Here is a 22,214-nt window from a genome sequence, read left to right as displayed (position 1 = left end):
GCCCTTTGTGTCCAACTCCTGCTGCCTGCAAGTTCTGGGGCAGTGAGATCACCCACAGGAGGGTCTGTACACACACTGATGGGGTCTTCTCCTGCATGCTACAGCTTCTGGAGCAGTGAGATCACCCACAGGAGGGTCTGGACACACTGATGGGGTCTTCTCCTGCTGCCTCCAAGTTCTGGAGCAGTGAGATCACCCACAGGAGGGTCTGGACACACTGATGGGGTCTTCTCCTGCATGCTACAGCTTCTGGGGCAGTGAGATCATCCACAGGAGGGTCTGTGCACACACTGGAGTCTCCTGCATGCTACAGCTTCTGGCCCTCTCCATCACCGATCTGCTGAGACCTTGGCCAATCCCTGGCTCCCAGCTACTCTGGCTTCCTCTACTGAACTTCGATCCTTATCAGTGTACCAGGGACTGGGCTGATGCCGACTCGCCTGGGAGCCTCTGCTCAGGGTGCTTCGGGGAGTGGGAAACCAGATGCCCAGGTCCCTCAGGTTAGAAGGTAGAGATGGGGTTACCACTGAACCTAGACCTGAGTAACGAGAAATACCAAGCCAATATACCCACACTCCCAACTTCACCCCTCCCTAGTTGAGGCATCCACAGGCTTTGGAAACAAGACCTGTACCCTCTATGCAGGTCACTCTGATAGGCCTCTGGTGGGCATGTTCTGGGACAGCATCACCTACCCTACTGCCTTTCTGGCCTGTTAGGTCCAGGTTTGGAAGGTTCTGGAAGCTCAACTCCTACCATCCCTGCATCCAAGTGAAATCCAAATAAAAACAGCAAATACCCGCCCTTGCCTCTCCACGTCTGCTCGCCAGGGTGGTTATGGGGTAGGAGGCTAGGTACCCTCAGTGGGTTCCTTGGTGGCAGATCATCTAATCCTAGACCCTTCTTTATATAGGCAGGGAAACTGAGGCCCATATGAGCATGCCCAATGGTCAAAGCTGAGACCACCACACCAGAGCGCCAAACACATACTCTAGTCTTCTCTATGGGCCAGAAGCTGCCAAAACTCCCAAGACAGCAGCCACCAAGGTCAAGGCCTGTTCTAGGCCTCTGTCTTCCCAGCTTGGAGGCCAAGTCCTTGTTTAATTCAAGGAAGACACTTTGGGTGTCCCAGGCTCAAGTTCTTTCTAGAAGCAAGGTTGATAAAGACTGGAGGGTGAGGCTGTTTTGTGCAGTACCTCTGCTTGTGAACTTTCTTTGTGAGGAACAGAAGACCCAGCAGGTACCTTGCTGTTCTGGGCCTCAGGCCCTGAACCTATAACACGTTCCACTTGGCACAAAGGACATTGCCACCTTATCTCCCTGGCCAGCTCAGCCTTCCTGCCTTCCCCCAGGTCCTTGGGCCTTGATGTTCTTCTGAAAGGACCAACCTTCCCTTCACCCTCCCAGAGTCTTCACCATGCCTAGTCACTTTGGTGGGTCAAGGGTACATCTACCTTCCCACATAGAGGTGGTCTCAAACATCTTTGTAGACTGCTTCTCATTTTTTAAATTTTATTAAATGTAGACTATTAGTCAAATGATTGGAAAAATCAATAGTGAAAAATAGTTCTTTAGGGTTTTTTCTTGGTGCAGAGGTGCACACCACTCTGTACTTGCCTGTCACAGGGAGCCCTGGGGATGGGGGCCTGTGTGTCTCCACCCCGGCCCCAGCCTGGTGATCAGCAGTCACAGTGCACTCTTATCCAGCTCCTCTGAGGAGGCATCCCACACCCTGCCTTGCTATAAATATGTACAAATCCCTGGACAGTTGAGGGCACCAGGCCCAAGGCAGAGCTGGGGTTACCTGTCCCCACACCTGCAGGATCTCCACTTTCAAGACAGACGCTTGGTAGACCTTCACCGCCCACTCCCCAGCCTCCATACCCTAGCCCTCTGCTCTCAGGCAGCAGCCAGCTGGCCTAGGACACGGCGGAACTGCTGAGTGCTGTGGCCCAGCTCCTTGACCCTGTCTACCATGTCCTGAGCAGCAGAGGGCGATGGATACTGCAAGGCAGCGGCCTTGGTGGTGGCCACAATGCCACGCAGGAGGTCACACAGCAGGTTGCTATAGTGAGTCACCTGGCTGCGCACATCCGCTGCCTTTGCCTGCCGTGACAGTGTGTCCCCAATGAACACCAGCTTATGTGCGCTGAGGATGACAAACTTGCTGTGTGCCACAAAGATCTTGGGGGGCTGGTTGGTGGCCACCGCCGTGAAGAAGGCGTCTACTGCATCTGTCAGTGTGGTCAGGTTGGCCTCGCACTGCTCCAAGTAGAAGAGCAGCAGCTGTCGGTCCGAGGGCCCCAGGGCCCCTGTCCGCCCTGGCACCAGGGGCTGGGCTGGTGTCCAGTTGGCCAGGTCGTGGTCTATGGGACGAGACACCTCCTGCTCCAGTCGCTCAAACTGTTTCAGCTGTGGAAGGCAGGACACGGTTAGGCTCTTGGCTGACGGACATGTGCAAACATTTGTGCCCCATCGAGCACTGCCCACCACAGGAAAGCAAACCACCAGTGTCAAGGACAGCATTCCTAGCTGAGGACATGCAGGGGTTCACGGGAAAGGTAACGTGCACACCAGCTTCTTGAGACGGCACCATGGCCACACGTGTATTTCTATTTCAACTACTAGTGTTGGGGACGGGTTATTTTGCCACATATCCTGGCTGGCCTCAAACTTAGGATCCTTCTGCCTCTGTCTCCTGAGTGCTGGAATTTCATTATCAACATGGATTTCCTTTCCTGTTTTACATGCCACACACTTCCCAAGCAGTTCACACTGCTCATTTACCACCGACACCACACCTGTGAGGCAGCTACCAACTATGAACCCCACTTGGTATCGGGGTAACCAGTGAAAAGCCCAGCTCAGGGTGGGGTCATCTGTCCCTTGCCATCCTTTTCTATGCCCAGAGAAGGGGTAGTGAGAGAAGTTTTCATATTTACTTTGTGTTATTATCTTCACAATCAAAACTGAATGTCTTTAGTGTTTTTCAAAAATACTTTCTTATCCTGAGAAATGATTCAAAATATGAAGAAAACTGTGGCTAAACACAGCACTATTATTTATAAGGAAAACGATACAATGTAAACATTCAACAATAGACATGTGGCCTATAAAAAGGAGTTAGGGCCAGTGTTGAAGGCTGAGGAATTCTGCAGACAGAGGCAGAGTGTGACTGCTCACAAGTGTTATCTCGGGCAGGCACAGGGAGGCACAGCTTGAGAGGAGCTGGCTGGGGGGAAGCAGCCTGTCCCCGCTTCTGTAACGCCTCTGGCTGCCAGTGCCTCCTAACCCGACACTGTGCTCTCTACAATGTCCTCGTTACTCTGACAGTAACTTCATTTGTGTCTTATGCCTGTGATTGTCAACTGCTACGGTCACAGCTACTCAGGAGGCGGCCGTGGGAGGGTCAGCTGAGCTCAGGGGGAGTTCGAGATGAGGCTGGGCAACACAGTGAGATTGCCATCTCAAATTAGTTAGCCAGAAGACAGTGATGGCCACAATGCTGGACACTGACTGGCTGGGTAGAGGGCAAGCAGGGCTCTATCCCTGGGGGTCTCACTGTGAGGTGAGGACGGGAAGCCTCACCTGCTGCAGCTCTAGCTGGCCTTTTCCCTGCCGAATGATGTTGCCCTTTTCCAGCAGCTCCTTCTGGGTCTTCTCAAATTCCTCCTTCCCCTGGGGGGAAGAGACAAGGCCTGCACTGAGAAGTCACTTCTGGGACAGAGGCACCAGCAGGTCCCGTGGGTGCAGGGGCCAGGGAACCACCAGGTGGCAGTGCAGGTACACCAGGCCCAGGAAGAGGCAGCCCCTACAGGAAGGGGCTCGCACACAGGAGGGTAGCCTTGCAGTGGCTGCACTCACTCCCCACGGCCATGGCCTCCTAGAATGGCTCCCACACCAAGAATCAAATCCAAATCTTCCCCTTGGCCTACAAATGACATGGCATGCAGGTGTCTTCTCAGAGCCCCATTCTCCTCCCACCTCCCCATTCCCCTTGTCCTACACCCTCTAGACACCAGCGTCTGTCTCCTCAGAATGTCTCCACAGCATGGAGCCAAATCTACGGCCACGAGGGATGCCCACCTCCAAGTGTTCTGGAGCCATCCTGATTGGCATTTCAAGCTCCAAGGACATAGCTAACGGGACAAAATACGGGGAGGGCACTAGGATTCACCAGTGACCATTCCTGGAGCCCGAATCTCCCTTTGACCACAAGATCTACGTGTGGGATGAGAAGGCAAGGGAGGGTCCCTGAAACAACAGTGGCATGGTCAGAGCTCTTGGGCCTGGCAGGGTGAGCACCCACCTGCAGGTGGACATAGTCATAATCCTCCATCCAGCCCCCTTCACTGTTCTCATACTGCCCATCTGGAGAGTCCTGGGAGGTGAACTTGGGGGGTGAGGGTAGAGGGCGTGACTGGATGCTGCTGGCTTTGTCAGTGGGGTTGGGGTGCAGGGAGCTGCCTCCCTCAGGCCCTGGGCCAGGGGCTTTGGTCCGTCTGAAAAGTAGCGAGGCATTGCCGTGCAAAAAGGAGGCCAGCTGCTTGGCATCCTCGGGCACGGCCCGTGAGCAGGCCACCAGGCGGTCCAGGTCTTCAAGGGTGAATCCTGGGCTTCCCCGGCCACTGTCAAGGACTTGACCATGGACCACCAGTGTCTGGTACACATCCTCCATCTTCTGTAACTGCCGGCTAAGCTTGGCGTGCAAGGTGCGGTCAGAAGTGTGGGTGGCATTGCTCACAGCACTGCGGGCAAACTCCAGGAGCTCATGGACTGCCCCATGGACTGCAGCCACTGCAGCTTTCAGGTCCTGCACGGGAGGTTCCTGGGGCTCGGAGGTGCTACGCCAGCCCCCAGGCCCACTGGCACTGCCCACCAGGTCCAGAAGGTGGGCTACGGTGGTGCTCACACCCTGCTGCAGCCGAGCCAGGGACTCCACAGCAACCTCCAGCTCCAGGGGCTCCCGGCCTGGCACCACTACCTCCAAGGAAGATGCCGATTGGCTGCTGCGTGTGCTGCCTGTGCTGGAGGCCGACAGGCGCTTGCCATCTGTTGGGGCCTCTCGTTCAGCTGGTGGGGGCACAGCATAAACACCATCATCAATCACACTCCCATCAGCCACCTCCGGAGGGAGTGCCCGCTCACGAGGCACATCATACAACGTTCCGGGGCCAGGCCGCCTCAAACCAGGGGGCACATCATAGAGGTCAGGAGCAGGGGGTGGCACATCATATACGTCCTCGGCTGGTGGGGAGTCTGGAGGAGGTGCAGCGAGGATCAATGGGTGTCGGGTCGGGTCAAAGGGCTTGGGCTTGGCGAAGGCAGGAGGTACATCATAGGTCTCCTCTCGCTGCAGTGGGCCATCGGGCACATCCTTGGTCACGGAAGGAGGAACATCATACACCTAGGGGACCAAGTGGTGGTTAAGGCTGTTGTCCATCTGCCTAGCCCTGGAGCTCAAGCTCAGCCACACAGACCCAGCTGATATACACATCCAGCATGATTCTTAGCTATGATGACTATGCCAAGAGACTAGCCCTGGGTCTGGCTGACTAATTTTCTGTGCCTGGTTATTCATGTATAAGATGGGGAACTCCCTCCCAATATAAGGGCTACATATGTGTTCAGTACGCAACACAGGTGTGTTCTTACTGCAGACAAACAGGAGAGACTTGCTACCATACTGCCAATGCTGCCTGGATCATCCTTACTACAATCACCCAATGTCACTGTCATTGGTGGACTTTCTATTCTGTATCAAGCACTTGGCTGCTAAACTCCTGTTGGCTCTCAAGACAATTCTGTATGATTATCAGTCCCCTTTTATATTCCAAGTGTCCTGGTTTGGAAGGCAGATTTTGTCGTGTCCTTGCTGATACCTCTCAGAGCACACATGAGAAGACCTGGCAGTGGGCCATTTTCTGAGGTTCAGAAGGACATTTAGTTTTGTTTTTTTCCCTGGAGACAGGGTTTCTCTGTAGCTTTGGAGCCTGTCCTGGAACTCATTCTGTAGATCAGGCTGGCCTCAAACTCACAGAGATCTCCCTGTCTCTGCCTTCCGAGTGCTGGGATTAAAGGTGTGCACCACCACCACCTGGCTAGTTTCTTTCTTTCTAATTAATTTACTATTTTTTTTTAAATGTGTATGGATGTTTTGTCTGCATGTATGTCTGTGCACCACATGCATGTCTGGTGCCAAGAGGTCAGAAAGGGATGTTGGATCACCTGGGACTGCCAGACACTGCATGGATGCTGAGAACTGACCTTGGGTCCTCGGGAAGAGCAGCCAGTGCCTTGACCACTGAACCACCTCTACAGCCTGGGCATTCAGATTATATTTGTCCCCAGATCCAGTAAGGACAGAGCCAGGGTCTGCAGACAGCAGTCAAGCCCAGCGCACATATCGTCCATGCTTTCACTACCTTTAGAGGCCTCCTGGGCTGCAGCATTTTGCCGACTGCTTACCGAATGATGGTTGGATGGTGGCAGGCCTTTCTCCACACTCGGAGGCACATCATACACGTCCATCAACGGGTCTCTACCGTTGGGGCCCTTGACTGCCATGGGAGGTGTGTCATACACCTGGAGGGCACAGGACAGGCTGCAGTGACTACGACTGTCAGGGACACCTGTTTAATGGGAGAGTGCAAGTCCCCAGAAACCTGCCTTGGGCACCTGGGCTGTGGCTGCTGTGCTACCCAGGCCCTGGCTAGGCTGAGAAAATGCAGCTCCCACAGAAAAGCCCAGTCCTCGTCCTCTCCCATGCCTCCGATCCCCAACACTTACCTCCTGGCCATACTGGCTGGGAAGCAGTCCTCGAACAGGGGGCACATCATAGATGTCCTGAGGACCTGGAGCTAGGAGGTGGCGTGGGGTGTCATACTCATCCTGCTCTGTCTGGGAGGTCTCGTATACATAGCCCTGTCCCACTCGAGTAGGTACCACCACCTGGGAACAAACAGCTGGTTGCACCACTGGCCCTTGAAGCTAGCCCCCGTGATCTAGCCATAGGCCCACAGGAGACTACACTGAGAGGGAGGCAAGGCACACAAAGGTAGTGCTGGGTTCTGCAAGGCGGGCTTGGAGGCGTTGCTTCTCATTCCCTATGTTCTCCCTTTCTAGAGTGAAATGCAGAGCTTGGGAAGTAGTTATCAGACCCCTAGGTTTTGTTCAGAGCTGCCTGGTTCTGAGCCATGAAACAAAGTCTACAGCTGGATGACCCAGTAGATTCCACAGAGTAGGGTGTGTGTATGGTTACACACAGAAGACAAGATGGGGCAGGAAGGGTAAAGGCCTAGCTCCAGAGGCAATGCCAGTGGGCAGGGGGCCAGCCTGCACTGGTCCCGGGCACAGCAGGACCAGAGGCCCCATGTAAGGTTCCCTGTGCCATTCCTGTTGACACCTCTCAGCTGCCCCGCCCCACGAAGTTCTGCTCAGCAAGAGAGCGACCTGATCATAGGACCACCGTCATTTCCAGACTCTGGAGCAGAAGATGTAGCCTGGAAAGGCAGCAAACAACCCTCCCTTAGTAGGACTAAGTAACAGTAGGACTACCGAGCATAATGACCTCAGAGCTAACTCTTGAGCAGACACACAGGGCTAGGATGTAAGATCAGCTACATGGCAAAGGAATTCTAACTGGAACCACTGTAGCCACACCCATAAGCTGCCTTGCCCACCTGAAAGGGTAAGGCCTTAGTGGGAGTCACTGGTCAGAGGGAACCAGCCCCTTCTTTCCCAGGGCCCTGACCCTGGATCCAAGGCAGTGGGCCACAGCATCAAAGCTGTGGCTCTGTATGGAGGGTAGGCAGGGGTTGGGGGTATACTCTGGGATGCTTATACACTATCCCCAGGACCATGCTGTCCCCTCACAGCAGCACTCAGCCTGGGAGGGATGGAAGTGTGCCAGACAGCCTCCCTTCTACAAGATTCTCCAGCCAGGCTCAGGGTAACCTCCCCCATGGGGCTCCCTGTTCAGCCTTCTCCACAGAAAGGCCTTTTGTTTTCTAATCAAAGGGGATGTCTGGGACAGGATTGAATCAGGGCCTCCACACACATACCCTGCCTCCTTCAGGCTCAACACTCTAGAATCCAAACCAAGCTTTAGCAGGCATGTACCAACATTATCCCCCAACCCCCCTGACCCCCTGCAGGACACAGGGGCACCCAGCGGACCCAGACCTGAAAACCTCCCAGGCAGCACATCTGAGCTAGGCAGTTGATATTCAGTCCAGCTGGGCTTCTGGGCTGCTTCTAGCAGACAGCCTGGCAGGTTGGTGTGTGCCACTGTAGGGCTGCAGGGTCTCCTCTGTGGGGTGTCCCCACCCACCAATAACAGGGCCTGGGGGCGGAGTTGCAGCTGCCTCTCCAGACTCATCTCCCTGCTTAGGCCCCAGACTTGAGTCTCCTCCAGGGCTATTTTTAGATGTTGGAACCTGCCCATGGCAGAGCAGACTGGGGCTGAAGGGACGTGGCAGGTTAGACAGGCCTGTGGCAAGGCCTGAGGCTTCTTTAGGCCAAGGCCTCCTAGGTGTGAATTCAAACCCAAAAGGGGCAGATAGTGAACTCTTCAGACAGAGGCAGGCCAGGTCTCAGTACAGAGCATCTCTGCTTTGACAGCACCCATCTGGGCCTCATGTAGACAGGGCTGTAAGCACAGGCCAGAGGGTCTCACTGCCAGACCCCTAGAGGTCGGTCCTAGGACTAAAGGGCAGGGCAGCACCTATTCCTACACCTCAGTCAGGTTGACAGTAAGCAGCCATATCGGCTAGTGAATATTTTTGTTAGGAAAACAGCACTAGAGAAAGCAGGAGAAAGAAGCTCATCAGGGAAATGGATTCATCAGAGAATGCTGAGCTGCTAATCATAGGCTAACTGCTCTGCACCTGATGCCCCATTAGCAGGCCCTGGAGACAGACAGACACACACATCCAGGCTTTTGGGGAGGGCTGTTGTTTTTCTCTCTGTCCTGTACTCCCCACAGGTTTCAGGGAAAAGGGAGATGAGCCCAGAAGCATACCCCAGCCTGTCAGTCCTAAATGGGGACGAAACTTCTAGAGTAACCCTGGCTCTACAGGGACCAAGGCAGGGATCCAAGTAGCAGGAGTCAAGTAGGAGGAACAGAGACAAGAGGAGTCTCTCTTGGCTGTTCATTCTGTTGGGGCCCCACCTCTCCAGACAGCTTGGCTGCTGATCTTTCCCCCTGCAAAATGGACAACATCCCACCAGCCTAGGCCAGCTGTTGGTTTGGGTGCTTACAGTCTAGCCCTCCTCTCATTAAGATGTTGCTTTTCCTTTTTTGGGAATGGAGGACCACAGGAATACTATGGGGCCAGACAGGTGCCTACTTTGCTGAGCATACCATCACCTTTTACTGGCCAGGAGTCTGCTTCCAGACTTAGTTCACATGCGTTCCCCACCCCTGGCAAGTTGTAGTTCCTGACCCAGGAATGAGCCTTCAAAAGTGGCCTTGCACAGCCAGATGCCTTCCCCTGGGGTCCCACCTGCACGTTTACAGCCTCTGTGCTCATGCCTAGCCAGAGGACCCTGGATACTCCTGACCTTGCTTTCTCCAGCCACACACCAGATGGCCACTGCTGCAGGGCTCCACACTCTCCTGGCCCCACCCTTCTCACTTCCTCCCACAGGTACTACACGCTACGGCACTACCTCCTCAGTCCTGCAACAAGGAGTCTTAGTTTCACACACCAAAGGGGGAGCCCTAGAGGCCTCTGAAAGCAAGACCGGAAATGTAGGCACAAATATGTACCCTAGGAGTTTACCACCATGCTCTTTGTAGTAAAATCAAATCCCATGGTATACAGAGACATAAATTAAGAAATAAAAATATATTTTAAAAGAGTGGTGGGAGTGGGGGCCCTGAGAGATGGTTCAGAGGTTAAAAGTGCTTGCTGTTCTTGCAGAAGACCCGAGTGTGGTTCCCAGCACCACATCAGGCAGCTCACAACTCCTGTAACCTCAGTTCTCCTCTAACCTCCACAGACACGTGACACAGACAGACAGACAGACAGAATACAAATCTCCAGGTGTGCCGGGCGGTGGTGGCGCACACGCCTTTAATCCCAGCACTCGGGAGGCAGAGCCAGGCAGATCTCTGTGAGTTCGAGGCCAGCCTGGGCTACCAAGTGAGTTCCAGGAGAGGCGCAAAGCTACACAGAGAAACCCTGTCTCGAAAAAACCAAAAAGAATCTCCAGGTGAGGCTACAACACAGAAACAAAACTCAGGCAGCTACTCCCATCAGTCTTGGGAAGAGATTGAATGACCAAGAAAATGCTTTTGGAATCTTGTAATGGATTTACAACTTCAAAATGCAAAAGTAACATGCATATGATCACAGACTTAGGAGGCTGAAGCAGGAGGATTGTGGGTTCAAGGCCAGTGGAGGATATAGGATGTAATGAGGTCCAAGCCACCTGAAAGATAGAGTAAGTCTGCCTAAAACAAAAAAAAGGACATGTACAGATCTGTAAAAGACAAACAGAGAAGATGCTAGATGAACTACGCCAATGTTTCTCAGTGATTATTCCTTGACTGAGGGCTTATCCCTAGACTTTCTCATACATTATGCATTGTCTATGGCAAACAAGCATTTCTCTCATGTTAAGATAAAAACAGAGGCAATGGCCGCCCAGCTCAGGAATGACAAGGCTTCTCAGGCTTCCTAGGCTCTCAGTCAGGTCACAGTCTTGGAACAGCTCCACCAATGGCTGAGGCAGAAAAGGACACAGCTAGTGAGCCTCTACGTGAGTGAGGGAAGGTGTCTTGACTTCTCCCTTTGGGCTTCCTCCTCCAGCCTAGATGAACAGTTGTCCCAGGATAAGCTTTACTGCAAGGACAGGAGGTGAAGAACTGACTGGGGGCGAGTATGAAATGTGTGCATGTACACTGTATGTGTGGTGAGTGCACGTGGAGGGATGGAGCCTGGCCTGTCTCAAGGCTCACTGAACAGGCACTTTTCCCAATTCTCCAGACAGCCAGCCACTCACGCACACATGCACACACACATGCATACACACATGCACACACGCATGCACGCAGGCTTCTATTACCTGACTAAAAGAGGCAGGAAGTGTAGGAAGTGGGGTCCAGTGACTCAGGGACCCTTGGTGGTCAGGTTGTGGGCCAGTGTCTAAGAAATCTCATCCTATGCAGGCCTGTGACTCCTAGTCAGGCCACTGGATGCCAAGCTTCTCTTTGGGCAGGGATGGGGTGACACTACCTACTTTCTAGGTGGTACCAATTAGGTTCTTGGCACCGGGTGGCTTTAAAGACAGAGGCTCTGTGCCATGGCTGAGCATGCATCTGGCCAATGTCTCACTAGACACAGCACAGACATAAGATGACTCTGGACCAGACGTGATCAGAACACGAAACTGACTTAGCTGGGCTTACGCTGTGTTCTCGTTCTCTCCCTCCCTCCCCCTCCCTCTTTTTTTTTTTTTTTTTTTTTTTTTGAGACAGGGTTTCTCTGTGTAGCCCTGGCTGTCCTGGAACTCACTCTATAGACCAGGCTGGCCTTGAACTCAGACTTGCCTGACTCTGCCTGCTGAGTGCTATGATTATAGGAGTGCACCACCACTGCCTGGCTTATGCTGTTCTCTTGAGGGCTGCTGTGCCCACCACAGTTGGCTGTTTCCACCAGGCCACCACCTGCCTAGCTATTAAGGCCTTCTAGTGGACAGTAGATGAAGGTATGGAGGAGATGTGGGAAGCTGGACATGGCAACTCTATCCTCAATATTCGGAGGACAAGTCCAGAAACTCCATTCCCTAGGTCTTTTTGCTTTGTTTTTTGAGACAGGGTCTCACTATGTAGCTCTCTGGCTATCCTGGAACTCACTCTGTAGCCCAGGCTGGCCTCAAACTCAGGAGATCCATCTGCCTCTGCCTCCTGTGTGCTGGGATTAAAGGCATGAGCTTTGATACAGGAAAACAGGCCAAAATGAATGCAAGGAAAAGTGGCTCCTGATTGAGTGTGAAACCAGGGAGCCTCTCCTTCTACTTCAGTCCTGCTTATTCCATGGGCAGAGGGTCAGAAAGCAGCATGGAGAAACTGAGGGCCCAGACACAGCCTAGAGCCCAGAGGCCCTGCCTCATAGAGATGGAATGTCTGTGGAGTCAGGAACAACTAAATGTGCTAGGTCTCCACCAGAGATGACTGCTGAAGGACTGGTGTGAGCCCCTAAGCACAAGGTAGCTTCCCTCACCCTCATGGGGGCCCAGAAGGCCACAGGGGCCAGTGACTGGACTGAGAGTCCTTCAGGAGCTCTGTTCCTTCTTCCTTAGAGAAGTCCCTTCAGTGACATACTCAGCTACCTGATGAGGCTCACTGCCTAGCCTCCCAAGCAGCTGGATGGGCAAAGGTCAACAAGCAATGTAAGTAACCTCCAAAAAAGCTCCTTAGGAAATGTGTAGTCTCTGTTCCCTCCCCTCTTCCTGTTGGCAAAAGGGCAGACCCACTGGTTGGATCTCAAGTAGCCCTATGATGGTTCTGGCCTGCTTGCCTCCAGATGCAATTTTAAGAAGAGACATGGAACTCTTGCCATTTCTCCCCTCTGTCTTGTCACTCTAAGCCTTGCAACCTCATTTTCTGGCCCACAGGCTTTATGCTTTGCTGTACTTTCCACTTGGGCCAGAATAAACTGACCAACATGAACTGCGCAGGTACAGCTTGGGTATCAAGCAGGCCCCTGAGGCTGTCCCTGGCCTGCTGCTCACTTGGAATACAGGACACGTCTCCATACCTCTAGACCTGCCACAGGCTGTAACCTGTGGTTAACATTTTCCAATTCAGGCAGCTTGCTGTAGACCTCCTCATCCACCATGGCCAGCTCAAGGTCCCTTCTTCAGACTAATATATACGTTTATCCAGTTACCTCCCTCCTTGACTTCAGACTAAATACATAGAGACACTGCAGTGTGGGTACTCTGGTGACCAGGCCCTGTTAGGCCCACAAACCAGGGCCTAGGCTAACCCAATAGGGCTTTGCTGTGCCAAGTTGGCCTTACCTTTGCCGGGGGCTTTGTTCCCTCCCAGCTGCGGGTGTCCATAGATGGAGGGACTTGGTAGATGTCATGCCCTATGCCAGCGGAAGGTGGCACCTGGTAGATGTCCTGGGCTGGACTTCCAGGCCCTGGGGGCACCTGGTAAAGGTCTGTGGCTGGGCTGGGAAATGAGTGATGAGGTGTCTGCTTTGAGAATGTGGATATCTGTTTGGCTGGGGGTGACTGGAACTGTGGGTTGGGCCCAGGGGATTGGTAGAGACCTTGCTGAGCCTTGCTGGGAGTGGGTACCAGGTACACACTGTCAGGCTGGGGCTGGTATGCAGTGGGGAGCATGGGACTGTACTGGGAAGCCGGGGGTACCGGGGTATGGACACTCTGAGGGAGGTTGGGCTGGGGCTGGGGTGGAGTGGCAGGTGGGCCTGGTCCAGGCCCTGCTGGCTTCTTGTCATACATGCCAACCAGGATCTTGAGGCGGTTACCAGGGACAATGCCCTGGCGCCCATGCAGCGAGCAGAGCCACCAGCCATCCAGGCCCTGTGTGTCCCGCTCCAGCACGGTCATGATGTCACCCTTTCGGAAGGAGAGCTCATCCGGGGACTCAGCTACGTTGTCATAGAGGGCTTTGGCCAGCACGTTCTGGGGAGAGAAGACATAGGTGGACATGAAGGCAGGAAGATAGGCACAGAACTCACCCAGCTCCCACCTATTCCAGAATCAGTAAGTACCCAGCTTTAACTTCCAAAAAAAGACTTAGTCACATCTGAAAATAGCAGGGGGTCTTTGCCCTCACTGCTTCTGCCTGCCCCCCAGCAGCAAAGTGGAGCTGACCCCAGTCTATCTTTTAGCTAAGCTAGGGCCCTCAAGACCTCGACGGCGGCAGCTGCTACCAGCTGCCATCAACACTCCCGAGATGGCTCTTTTCATGTGACTAAAAACCATTCCTGGGTCTGGAAAGACGGCTCAGCAGTTAAAGGGAGTTTCCTGCTATTGCAGAAGAACTGAGTTTTGTCTCTATCAATGATATTGGGTAGCTCACAACCTAGATCCAGGGGACCCAATGCTCTCCTCTGTACTCTGTAGGTACCTGTACTCACTTGTGCGTATATACAGACACAGAGACACCACATATAATTAAAAATAATAAAATCTTTTCCAAGTTCCTTAAGTCATGTGACAGTCTGTATCAGAAAAGTTAAGGATAATGACAATAAAGCCACTAAGTTACCAAAGGATAGTTCAGTAGAGTTCAGAAACTGATTTGAAACAGTTTCTTAAGATAGAAACACTGGGGGGGGGGGGGGGGGGCGAGGATTTTCCCAAGTTCACCTACCAAAAAGCCAGTAATCAATGGAGAAACTTAAAAAACTGCCCCTTAAGCTCAGAAGAAAGTAAGATGTTCTCCCCGTTCTAGCTCCAAGGTTCAGACCCTGTGTCCAGGGCATTGCAATTCTCCAAGAGGAAGAAATTGATGGGGTGAGGGAGGACCATGCACATCACAGGGGGACAAAATGGTCATCCTCCGCAGACCACATGATCATCTTTGTAAAGGTATTCCAAGTAGAAGAATCAGCAATTGATGAAAACGTCACAGCAAAGACAGACCAACAGGAGTTTTCTGCAAACTCGCCACACACACCTTGCACAAGACTGGAGAGGACAAAATGTTTTTACTCAAGTAAACACTTGAACAGAAGGAAAAATGTGCCAAGTTCCCAGTGAGATGACCTTAACACTGTACAATGTTCATTTGCCCATACTTTCTTAGTACAGCAGCCTGCCCATCATCATGGTTTCACTTTCTGTGGTTTCAGTTAGCTACGTATGGTCAACCATGGCCCAAAAATATTAAACGAGAAATTCTAGAAATAAATAATCCATAAGTTTTCAATTATCGGCCATTCTAAGAAGCATGATAAAATCTCTTACTAGTCTACTCCACCACCCTGGGACCAGCACATCCATCCTATCTGTGCTACTTTGCTTATTACCCAGGCTAGCAGATCCACTCAGCTACTGCAGGGCTTACTGTGTCTGAGTAAGCCCAACTGTGATGGCCCCAAAGCACATGCACACACATAATAATTCTTACATAATTCAAATTTGCCAAAGAGAAGCTATAAAGGTGCTTCTGCTAAGTGAAAATGTCAAAGTTAATAATTTATGGTTTTAGAGAGACCAATCACATACCTTTTATTATAACATATTAATTATTCTACTAATGTTATTAATCTCTTACCATAACACATTTATAAATTAGACTATTACAGATGAAAGTCAAGTACGGCAGAGCACGCCTTTAATCCCAGCACTTGGAAGGCAGAGGCAGGTGGATCTCTGTGAGTCTGAGGCCAGCCTGATCTACAGAGTGAGTTTCAGGCCAAACAGGGATATATGTTAAGAACCTATCTCAGACAAAAAGAAAAAACAAAACAAAACAAAATCTACTACTAGACATGTATTGGAGAAAAATATAGTATACAGAGTGTTTAATACTAACCTGAGCTGGGCGGTGGCAGTACATGCCTTTAAACCCAGCATTCAAGAGGCAGAGGCAGACAGATCTGTGAGTTTGAGGATAGCCTGGTCTACAGAGTGAGTTCCAGGACAGCCAAGGCTATACAGATAAACCCTGTCTCAAAAAACAAACAAACAAACAAACAAACAAAACTAATCTGAGGTTTGGAGCATCCATTGAGAGTCTTGAAATGCACCCCAGAGACTGAGGGGAGAATAATGTGAACTCAGTATAATTTAATTGTATCATAATAATTCATCATGATAAAAGTGCCATAAGGCTTTTTTTTTTTTTTTTTTTTTTTTTTTTTTTTTTTTTTTTTTTTTTTTTTTTTTGGGGGGTTTTCGAGACAGGGTTTCTCTGTGTAGCTTTGCGCCTTTCCTGGAACTCGCTTTGGAGACCAGGCTGGCCTTGAACTCACAGAGATCCGCCTGGCTCTGCCTCCCGAGTGCTGGGATTAAAGGCGTGCGCCACCACCGCCCGGCAGGCTTTTTTTTTTTTTTTTTAAAAGGAATTCTTTTACAATGAAATGGAGGCATAGAGGCCAATAAATAAACAAGCCACTTCTAAAAGGCACAGGCACTCTTTTCTAGACATGAGAACAACTCCAAGCAGGACAGGGATGGGACAGGACAAGGGCTGGGAAGCAGAGGGAAAAGGCTAAGACTCCACAGAGAGGAAGGCAGGAAACTCACTGTAAGAAGGCAGCCAATGTGGACACTGACCTTGGCATTACAGACTATCAATCAGGACTCAAATACAAATGGCCTAGTGCTGGGACAAGTAAAGTTAATAGGAATTTGGAGTTCATACAATTAAAAAGAAAAAGATGCCAGGTGGTGGTGGTGCACACCTTTTAGTCCCAGCACTCAGGAGGCAGAGGCAGGCAGATGTCTGTGAGTGTGAGACCAGCCTGGTCTACAGAGCTAGTTCCAGGACAGCTAGGGCTGTTGCACAGAGAAGCCTTGTCTCAAAAAACAAAAAACAAAAAACAAAAAAGGGTGCAAGACCAACAGAAAGCCCACAATATATAAAAAGGTCACCCAAGGGAAATTAAATGGATGCTTAGAGTTCCAGCAGGAAGAGACACGGAGGGATTATGCCACACGGTCCTGCAGGTGTCCTGGTATTTAAGGAAGTGGTGCAGGCAGGAGTATGCACAGGCTTTACTGATCTTAAGAGCACTCAGCACCAGGGTGCTTGCCTATCACATATGGGGCCCACCTGTATTGACCAAAGAGCAGTGAGAAGGTAAAAGTGAGGCAAGTCAGCCCTGCCCTCCTGAGTTAGAGTAAGAAACAAATGTGTTATGGGTCAGAACTTTAAAGCTATAAGCACCTACAAAGACAATGGTTCAGGGACAGATCCCAGGCACATTACTAATGTGGGTGCTTCTGGGGCTCCAGGAAGAAGCAAGAGGAAACCAGGAGCATCAAGCAAAGGGAGAGCAGCACCTCCCATCTTTACTGGAGCTCCCTCCTGTCATCTGTCACAGCTACTACAAGACCTGGGTACTATGTCCTTTCCATGTCACAGACACTCCCAGAACAGGAATCTGCACTTCATGTGGCCCAGAAGCCAAGTAGCCTGTGCTGGAGCCATGTGTCTTGAGGCAGGAGGACAAGAGTATAGGAAACAGGGAAGAAGGCACAGGAACCCGGCGGTGGCTCCAAGATGCCACTGTGACTTGAGCAGGCCTGCTGTCACTGCCTCCTTGCCCAGGAGCTGGGCTTAGAGATGGCAGAGGGCAGGACAAGGAAGGAGTCTGGGCTAGGTGTGGCTGGGACATCATCTGTCCTCCAAGAGCAGCAGAAGACTGTATGCTTCAGGAGGGCTGGTGGCAGAGCCTGACTAAGACCCCACTGGGCACTCAAGGTCAGATGCACTCTTCTGGCCTTCAACCAAACATCAATTCTGGGTGACCTACAAGGTCCCTCCTAAGACTCTGGGTCTGAAGACACAACAAAGATCTAGACTTGAAAATAGGACCTGGGCTCTGGCTACTTGCTGTGTGGCCTTGCCTACTGAAACTCAAGAGGTAGAACCACGCTCTGGCCAGGCTGCTGGTACACAACCTGCAATCCCAACACTTGAAAGGTGGAAGCAGAGAATCAGGAGTTCAAGGCCTGGGCTAGTGAAACCCTATCTCAGGAAATCAAAGCTACATCAACCAAACAACCAAAAACATCCCCACCCTCTGGACCTCACCTCCTTCATGGAACCAATTAGGAGCTGGAATTCAGGCGGCAGGAAGGGCCATACCCTAGGGACAGAATCCAGAGTGGGAGCTCAGGCTCTGAGGAGAGGAGTCCCAGGGAGCTACCTCTGATTTCTTTCTCAGGCCTGCCACACTGAGAAGTATCACCAGCTGGCATCTGTTTCTCCAGGACATCTTGAACTCTCCAGTCCCAGAAAAGGCAGGGGCAGAGGAGCTAGGAACCAAAAAGAACAAGTCCCAGGGAGAGACCAAGTAGGGAGGACGCCTAAGGAGGGCAGAGCCCTGAAACTGCCACAGTTCCTGTGCTCTGTCTACACCAGTTACAGAAGGTTTAAAGTGCACTGAATAAACTGGGCACTGAGTACACCAGTACTTCCACCACTCAGAAGGCTGAGGTAGGAAGAGACTGAGTTTTAGGTTACTTTGATCTATAGTGATATCCCCACCCCCTCCAAAAAAACTCCACAATAAAACATCATTTGCAATTTTAAAATGAGGTATCAGAATATCACTAAACATACTCAAGACAATAGGGGTGGACATTCTCTCATTTCCAGAATTTTTCAGTAAGTATTTCTTATTCTGAAGTTGAAAAAAACTGTTTGAAGGGAATCAACCAAAATTAAATATGTATGAAAATGTCATTAAAAAAAAATCCTGTTACTCTGAAAGCTAGGGTTTTTTTTTCCTTTTTCCTTTCTTTCTTTCTTTCTTTCTTTCTTTCTTTCTTTCTTTCTTTCTTTCTTTCTTTCTTTCTTTCTTTCTTTTTTTTAAGGGAAGGAACAAAAAACTTATCTAGGAAAGAAAACAGTGGGTCACATGCCAGGCTCTGGGTCAGGATGGACAGCCATAGTGGGTCCAGAGGCCAGAACCCCTGGAGGAGCAGGCCGGGATGGGAACTACCTTACAGCCCACCAGGCTCACAGTCCCATCCCCAAGCTGCAAACAAGAGAAGCGAATTTCCCAAATATGGTCTGCAGCCTGCCTCCGGGAATCACCAGGCCCACCCTCCCTCAGTGACCCCAGAACATCAAGCTGCCTGGCTGGGTCCCCTAGCCCCTGCCCTGGTGACCACAGGAAGTGCCAGCAGAGTGAGTCACAGGGAAATTCCCTCCAGCCAGTCAAAGGCGGGTGGAAGTGTAGACAGAAGGGCCTGCTCCTAAGTCCCTCACCTCTTAGGATTGCTGTGCAGGGAAGGCTCAGAGAGAGGCCCCACTGGGCGGGTCTGGGGACGCCAGGAGAGAGCTAAGGCAGGAGGCTAGAAGCATCTGTTGAAGGGAAGGTTCAGTAAACAAGCTAAGCAGAGAGGAACTGCAAAGCCCAGGTGAGCCGTTCGGGGGGTTCTGGCCTCCCAAATGCTAGCTCTACTTAAATAAAACACATACTCACTGAGTGCCTGCCAAGTACGCCTTGGCCAAGTAGGGTTGTAACTGTATAGTCAAGGGCAGCTGGAGCCGGCTGGGAAACACCTCATGGACTGGGCACGTGGCATCAAGAGCCTGGCACCAGGAGTTCCTCCGCCTGTGTCAGCTGGTGTGCTCTGGCCCGGAGCCCCTGTAGCAGCCTCTCTCCCGCCAACCCACGTCCTAAGCACTGCCAGTGCCTGACCCATCGACGACGGTTTCAGCCGGCCAAGCAAAGGCCCTCTCAGCCTCTCTGCCTCCCGAGTTATTACTCAAGGCCACATTGCTCCTTCCCTCTCTCAAGTCACTAGGCAACAGTTCAGCCCCAGACCAGCGTCCAGCTCTCCCTCCCACTGCTATGTGACCTTGGGTAAGTCCCTTCTCCCCGAAACACCAGACTGTCACAGCTACGATGACAAAGCTGGCTTCAGAAGACCCTACTTCTGTTTAACCAGATTACCCCGGCTCCTGCGCTTGCCAAACTCCTAAAGCAGTGGTTCTCCACATGTGGGTCCTAACTCCTTAGGGGGTCACATCAGATATTTATATTACGATTCATTAACAGTAGCAAAATTATAGTTACGAAGTAGCAACAATAATGTTACGGTTGGGGTCAGCACACCATGAGGAACTGTGTTAAAGGTCTGGTCGCAGCAGCAGAAGGTTGAGAACCACCGTCCTAAAAACAGCACATATCCACCTTCTTGAGGCCTGGTCAGCAAAGCTTACAACTGCAGTGGGCAGAAAGACATCCAGCAATAATTTGCCCTGTCTAGGAGTGTAGCTCAGTGGCACACTTGCCTGGATTGTGTGAGGCTCATGAAAGCAATAATTTGCAAGAAGGGGGAAAGTGGGGTGCGTGCCAGAAATAATGAAGGACAAGATCTTTGCATACACGTGGCCTTCCCAAGGAAGCAACACTCTAGCTGACTTACCAGCTAAGTACACAGGGCATAGCAAGGGTAGAATCCAAGGTGCTGGAGCAGGAGCAATGAAGGGAGACTTCTGTGACCCCAGAGTGGCACATAGATAGGGGCTGATTACTGTAGGATTCCACAACTTATCCCTCTATCGTCCCAGGGCCAATAAACGCCATCCAAACAATGGCTTTCTACAGCCAAATGAGCCCAGATGGGTAAAAGTCCACGGCAGCCTGAGCATTCCCGCCGCAGTCATGCTTTCTCCCCTAGCAGTCTCCCACGGGACTCTGTCATGACTGAAGCTGGAGAAGCAGTCAGCTTCCTGAGCCCATTTTCCAGTCTCCCTCAGCTGAACAGTTGTATGGCTCATGCTATGCTATATATGTTGTCTCAAGCTCACAATGGGTACAACTGGGACTCTAAAAAATGCAGAGCCAGGTTACAATTATCTGTACAGACAAGTGGTTCTCAACATGTGGGTCGCAACCCCTTTGTCAAACCTCTATCTCCAAAATTATTTCATTATGATTCATAACAGTAGCAAAATTACAATTATGAAGTAGCAACAAAAATAATTTTATGGTTGGGAGATCACTACAACATGAGGAACTGTATAAAAGGGTCATAGCATTAGGAAGGCTGAGAATCACTGGTCTAGACGATGGTGCCAGTCACATCCAAGACACCATGGAGGCTGCTGCCTGGCTTCCCAATCTCTGGCCACCTCACTCTGGGAACCTACTGCTGCACCCTACATCTACAGAACCATATCAGACATCATCCCCTTTCCTTCTTCAGGAAGGCCCAACGATTATCTGAAGACACCCACTTCCCCTTTTGCCCACCTCACATACTGCCATTTCTTGTTATCGCCTAATTCTTGTTCCTAACTCAAACATGGGAAGCACAAGTCTATCTTCAGCAGAACCCTGAGTGCCAGAGCACCAGGACTGTCATAAGAGGAGCCATAGCAAGTGCCTGTTGAAGTCAGTAGAGCCAAGAAGACCCCTAGCTTGATGTCAATGTTCCCTATTCCACACAACATCCTTGTACATGGGAGGACTGTCCCACAGGTACCACCTGGTTGAAAATGGCCCCCATTGTGTCCTGGGACCTGTGAAGGCTTCAGACCCAACAGGGTTCAAGCTAGCCTTGGAATGCAGAACAGCAGAGGGAGAACTGATGTGACGGTTATTCTTCTTAGCTCCAGCTGCCTTGGGGGAGTCCTGGGAGTACTGTGGGATTCCCTAAACCCTGACAATGGTGCAGGGTGCAAGCTGGTGGCTTCGAGTGCTGAGGAGAAGACACTACAGTTTCCCCTCCACAGAGCCTTCAAGCAGTGCCAGCCTGGGCCCACTAACCAAAGGAGGCGCTGCACGCAGGCCCAGGTCCAGCTGGTTCATACTCATTTACACAGCAAAGCATGTTCTCAGCAGCCCTAAGCCAGCTCAAGATGGGAACCAGGTGAATCAGAAAAGGAAATGGGCAACTTGACACAGCCAGCAGGTTCCTAATGACAACACAGTGGATTTTACCCTAGGTGACAAGCCGAGCTCCTTCCTGCCATGTTCATCTCACTTCATCTTCAAAACTACCCCAGGACACCAAGAATTATGTCTATCTTATCTGAAGGAAAGCAGAGGCTCAGAATGGATACACCTGTCTGATCCAGAGACAAGAAACAGTAGAGCTAGGTCGAAGGCTCTGAGATTAAAGTGGAGTCAGGGATTCACCGGAAATGCTGAGCTCCACAGAATCCTGGAGTGTTAACTGCACAAGCCTTTCCTACCCTGCTAGTCCCACCCCAAGGCATACACCCTGGCTCCCACCCCAAGCACAGAGCCTCACACACAGCAGGCACTAAGGAAACACTGGCTCCCTTCATACTCAGAACCACTGCAAATGTGAGCCAAGTTTATTTCTGGGATAATCTGTTTGCTTGTCCCAAAGCCACCTACCCAGTGGCCAATGGATATAGGCCCAGTGAATGGGTGCCCAACTGGCAGTCATGCTCACCATTTGTCCTCACTCATGCCCAGGTATCCACCTGGAGGGTCATGTAGTCGTAGACCACTGACTAGGGACCTGGCAGTTCTCCTTGCCCCAATCCAGGATCCAACGGAGTCCCG

At 51.4% G+C, this 22,214-nt stretch overlaps 1 protein-coding gene across 4 annotated transcripts in view; it reads right to left on the bottom strand.

Moving 5' to 3' along the window:
- Window positions 1-1,495: 1,495 nt before the first annotated feature.
- The window catches only part of Bcar1 (BCAR1 scaffold protein, Cas family member), a 37,770-nt gene continuing 17,051 nt past the window's right edge, over window positions 1,496-22,214 (bottom strand). For all 4 annotated transcript variants that reach the window (XM_059263973.1, XM_059263975.1, XM_059263974.1 and 1 more), the window contains exons 2-7: window positions 13,033-13,665; window positions 6,790-6,951; window positions 6,469-6,585; window positions 4,310-5,407; window positions 3,589-3,678; window positions 1,496-2,412 (exon numbers count right to left, since the gene is read on the bottom strand). In XM_059263973.1, coding sequence (XP_059119956.1) covers window positions 1,900-2,412; window positions 3,589-3,678; window positions 4,310-5,407; window positions 6,469-6,585; window positions 6,790-6,951; window positions 13,033-13,665 — 2,613 coding nt within the window. In that variant the 3' untranslated portion in view covers window positions 1,496-1,899. The remainder of the gene's footprint in view (window positions 2,413-3,588; window positions 3,679-4,309; window positions 5,408-6,468; window positions 6,586-6,789; window positions 6,952-13,032; window positions 13,666-22,214) is intronic.

Source organism: Peromyscus eremicus, chromosome 5 (genome assembly GCF_949786415.1).
Source record: "Peromyscus eremicus chromosome 5, PerEre_H2_v1, whole genome shotgun sequence".
Lineage (NCBI taxonomy): Eukaryota > Metazoa > Chordata > Mammalia > Rodentia > Cricetidae > Peromyscus > Peromyscus eremicus.
This window is presented reverse-complemented; position numbering and strand designations above follow the sequence as displayed.